Below are 4,090 nucleotides of genomic sequence, written 5' to 3'. Positions count from 1 at the left end.
GCTAAAATATGTTATTATAGTATTTATATACTATTATAGTATTTAATAATATTTTGAATTAGTTTTTTACTTCATTTTTCATTTTAATTAAAAAAATTTTCTTTTTAGTAATTTTGTTATGTGCTTTTGTCATTTTATTTTTTAAATATTTCTATATAACTTTAATTATTTCAGTTTTATTTTTCATTAATTTTAGTACTTTAGAACTTATTTATGTAAAAAAAAAATGGAGTAAATGTTTTTCATAATATATGAAACCAATATACAAACATTACATTTAAAAAATCTTGTTATTTGAAGCAAAAAAGATTTTTAAACTAGATATTTGTCAAATATTTCTTGTCATTATCTGTCATAATCTGGTGATGCTGCCATAGACAGACACACAGATGGTCAGTATTGTGCTCTGTTCGTTACCCTCTTGTACAGCCATCCTCTGATCACCACAGGACAGTTAGGGTCTCTCTTCACCGCTTGACATCTCTTTCCAAACGTCTGCACTTTTTCATGACACTGGACGTATATAATCACACAGTCAGTGGGTTTGAAATATGTAGTCGTGTGTGTTGGTCCATATGTGTATGTGATTCACCTGGTCTCTGATCGGCAGAAAGGACACTGTGGCGCTGCTGGAGGCCTGACTGACCCTGTCCTGATCCTCCATCCTAGACAACAGCAATGGATCAAAGCATCAATAACCATCGAGACTTTGCTATTTTATAGTCAAAGGACACATCGAGTTTTGATTCATTGAGATATTAGTGCTGTCAATCCATCACTGGCTCAATATCAGGTTTAGGAAGGCTTGCCCACATTGCAGGGCTTCTGGGAAGCACTCCAGTTCTTCGTTTAGAGCTGCTTATACATGCTGTATTTTCCATATTTACTAACTGCGTTGGTAATGCAGACCTGTCCATTAGAATTGTTTATTTTTTTTCAAGAGTTGTTTTGTGAGTTTTCTACTTTCTCCTGATCTTCAGCTGCTCGTTGGAGGTTGTAAAAGCACGTTTGTCTGTAAAACTGTTTTGGAAAGCCCTGTACAAATAAATAGGATATAAATGGCAATGTTTCTCATAGTAGGTGAATATTTTACAGAAAATATTTATATTGTTTATTTTGGCTTTAGTATAATGTTAGCCTATTATTTAATTCAAGATTTATTTATATTTTATATTTTTATAAATTATAATAGATAAACGTGTATTTATATGTAATATTTTTCTCAAAAAGGATAAATACAGAAAATTTAATTTAAATACAAGTAAAATAATTAAAAATAGATTACATTTTAGGGGTGAAATTGTGAAAATATTGGCTTTAAGTTATTTATTGAGCAACTGTGGCTCATCAAGGCGAGTCATCATTTACAGACACACTTCTGCTTTTCTTAATCAGTCGCCTTATTTCATAACATTCAGTTAGATGCTAAGTCATGTTTGACCACAGTTGCTCAATAAGTTGCTCATCTCACAGTCTCACACGCTGTAGCATGTGTTCTCTAGCTGCTGTAGTGTGTACATACATCCTGACAGCCTCTCTGAAAACCTCTGCTGCCAGCACTGTACGCCGATTGTTGAGAAAGTCCATTCCATTTTTTATTCACGTCATTCCTTTATTCCCACTGACATTCTTTGGTCATTTATCAGAATAACAGAGCTATTGAACTGATGCAAACTAGATTTTTACATTTATAGAAAATGTGAGTGTTGCTTTCTTGTGCAAAAGTCAAAGCTGAAGTCTTCAGTGTTTTAAGTGAGTTGCTGAGATGTTTCTGGTCAGGACCATCTAGGAGACAAACAGCTGATCTGAAGTGACCTTCTCATTGATAACACTGGTTAAACATCGTAAGTATTCTTGAAGATTTTGTGCCTTTGTCTCTAAAAAGTAATTTAACACTTAATAGGAATAAACTGTTGTTAAAAACAATTTACAAAGTAGTTGAGAATTTGTCTGCTAAAAAGGACTAATTGATTTTCTTATGCACTTTTTCCTTCAGACCTGCAGTAAGATGTTACCAATGGTTTTATTTTTCTCTCTCTTCTCTCTGACACCAGCGGCTACTGAAGGTAACACGTTTTACAGTAATAGATCAAATAAAGATTGCAAGCAGGATTTCACTTGTAAATGTCTGTTGGTTTTATCTTGCAGTGGGTCTCGGTGGTAAAGTGCTTCTGTTTCCAACCGAGACTGATACCAGCTATGTTAAACTCATTCCTGAAAAGCCACTGAGTCTTTCAGCATTTACTCTCTGCATGCGAGTTGCGACGGAGCTCCAGGGCGAGAGGGAGATCATTCTGTTCGCCTACCGCACACAGAACTATGACGAGCTCAATGTGTGGAGAGAGAAAGATGGCCGTTTGTCCTTCTACCTCAGCGGCAATGGAGCGCTTTTCTACCTGCTTCCTCTCTCCACCTTCCGGACTCACCTGTGCGTCACCTGGGACTCGGCGACTGGTCTTTCTGCCTTTTGGGTGGATGGACGTCGCAGCTCATTCCAGCTATATAAAAAAGGTCACTCAGTTCGTCCTGGTGGCACCGTCCTGCTCGGCCAAGACCCTGATAACTACCTGGATGCCTTTGAAGCAAAGCAGAGCTTTGTAGGTGAAATTACAGATGTGAAAATGTGGGATCATGTTCTCTCAGGCATTCAGATTAAGGCGGTTTATTCAAACCAGGAATGGTCTGTGCCGAAGGGAAATGTGTTTGACTGGAACACCATTAAATATGAGATTAATGGAAATGTGCTAGTGGTGAAGGATAACTGATTCTGATCAGGTGTAACGTCACATTTGTGTCAACCTCTATAATCTGTTCATTTATTTTAATGATTTACAAAGCCGTAAGGGCTAAGAAATAAATTGTTTTCTCTGCATTATATCTGGAGTGTCTGTGCAGGTTAACAGCCAAATTCCAGGTGAAGAACTACACTACCCATAATCCTGCAGAGAAATATCTACCAATCAGAGAATTGGAGCTCCACAGTGATTGCCCACTCCCATAAAGCACTGCCAGTGTCACAAACAATTCAACTGGTATATCATTGTAACCATAATAGGTCTGCCAAATCAATTAAATCGCCTGCAAAATAAAAGTAATAATATATGCGTGTTTACTTGCAAGGATATAGTAATACATATTAAAAAATATTTACATGTGGCAATAAGTGGTCAGGTAGGGGAAATTACCAACAACAATGGATACAAATCGACTACACCACCCGGAATATACCGGGACATAACTCTATACAAGGGCACACAGGTTCATTGCCAAAGGCAGGGTGAGCATGGAGACATAGGCAAAGTATAAAAATTAAGACATTTATTTATACACAAATGAAACCGTTTAACACATTGGTTTTTATACACAATCTTAATCAAATCAGATACACAAATCTACCAGTTACAGAAATTACCAGTAGGAGAGAAATGGCCAGCGGGGGCCTTTTGGATTTTCACCTCACACCACACAGTTGTGAAAGCAATACAATTGGTTAAGCACCACACGCCATGTGGACACGCTAAAAGACTGCAACCCCCGCTTTAAAAGGTTCTACACCTAAATGACAACATGGTTAACTGGTACAAACATCAAAGACACATTCAAAAATACAAAACTCACTTTTATACCACCACAGAACAATCTACTCCAAAAAGGAGTCCACAAACACAGAGTCGACAACTACTTGTACAAAGAAAAAATAAAAAAATATATATTATATAATATAATTATTATATTATTCACAATGTTATATGGGATTGTAGTTCAGTTCTTCATTAAAGGCTATGAAAAAATGACCTCTTGAGTATTTACATTTTTTATCTGGGTATTTTTCAAAAAATGTTAATAAAACATGATTTCTTTGGTCTGAAGAGTATATGGAGTCCAAACACTGGAAAATGTTATTGTTATTATGTAAAAAAAAAAAAAAACGAAATATCTTTGGAACATTAAGTTTTATTTGGCTGTACAGTGACACATTTCTTCAAAGTATTTCACCATTTTAATTACCTTTTATGTAGTTAATTTAAATAGGCCTTCAGTGTGTCATTTTATAGTTATGTATAAAAGTACACATTCTATATAATCTCTC

The 4,090-nt window shown here is 35.7% G+C and overlaps 1 protein-coding gene across 1 annotated transcript; it reads left to right on the top strand.

The window, feature by feature from the left end:
- The first annotated feature begins 1,771 nt into the window (after positions 1-1,771).
- On the top strand, positions 1,772-2,799 carry LOC107717983 (pentraxin fusion protein-like). Its single transcript, XM_016524901.1, has 3 exons — positions 1,772-1,844; positions 1,997-2,066; positions 2,149-2,799. Exons 2-3 carry the CDS (start codon positions 2,009-2,011, stop codon positions 2,763-2,765), a joined length of 675 nt encoding a protein of 224 aa, XP_016380387.1. The 5' UTR covers positions 1,772-1,844; positions 1,997-2,008; the 3' UTR covers positions 2,766-2,799.
- The last annotated feature ends 1,291 nt before the right edge of the window (positions 2,800-4,090 follow it).

This window comes from Sinocyclocheilus rhinocerous, unplaced genomic scaffold (genome assembly GCF_001515625.1).
Source record: "Sinocyclocheilus rhinocerous isolate Xijiao unplaced genomic scaffold, SAMN03320098_v1.1 scaffold1694, whole genome shotgun sequence".
NCBI classification, from domain to species: Eukaryota; Metazoa; Chordata; class Actinopteri; order Cypriniformes; family Cyprinidae; genus Sinocyclocheilus; species Sinocyclocheilus rhinocerous.
This window is presented reverse-complemented; position numbering and strand designations above follow the sequence as displayed.

Bases quoted from the DNA above. Each gene is read 5' to 3' on its own strand.
- LOC107717983 (XM_016524901.1), top strand. From the start codon at position 2,009: ATGTTACCAATGGTTTTATTTTTCTCTCTCTTCTCTCTGACACCAGCG. The intron at 2,067-2,148 runs GTAACACGTTTT...TTTATCTTGCAG, and splicing joins GACACCAGCGGCTACTGAAG to TGGGTCTCGGTGGTAAAGTG.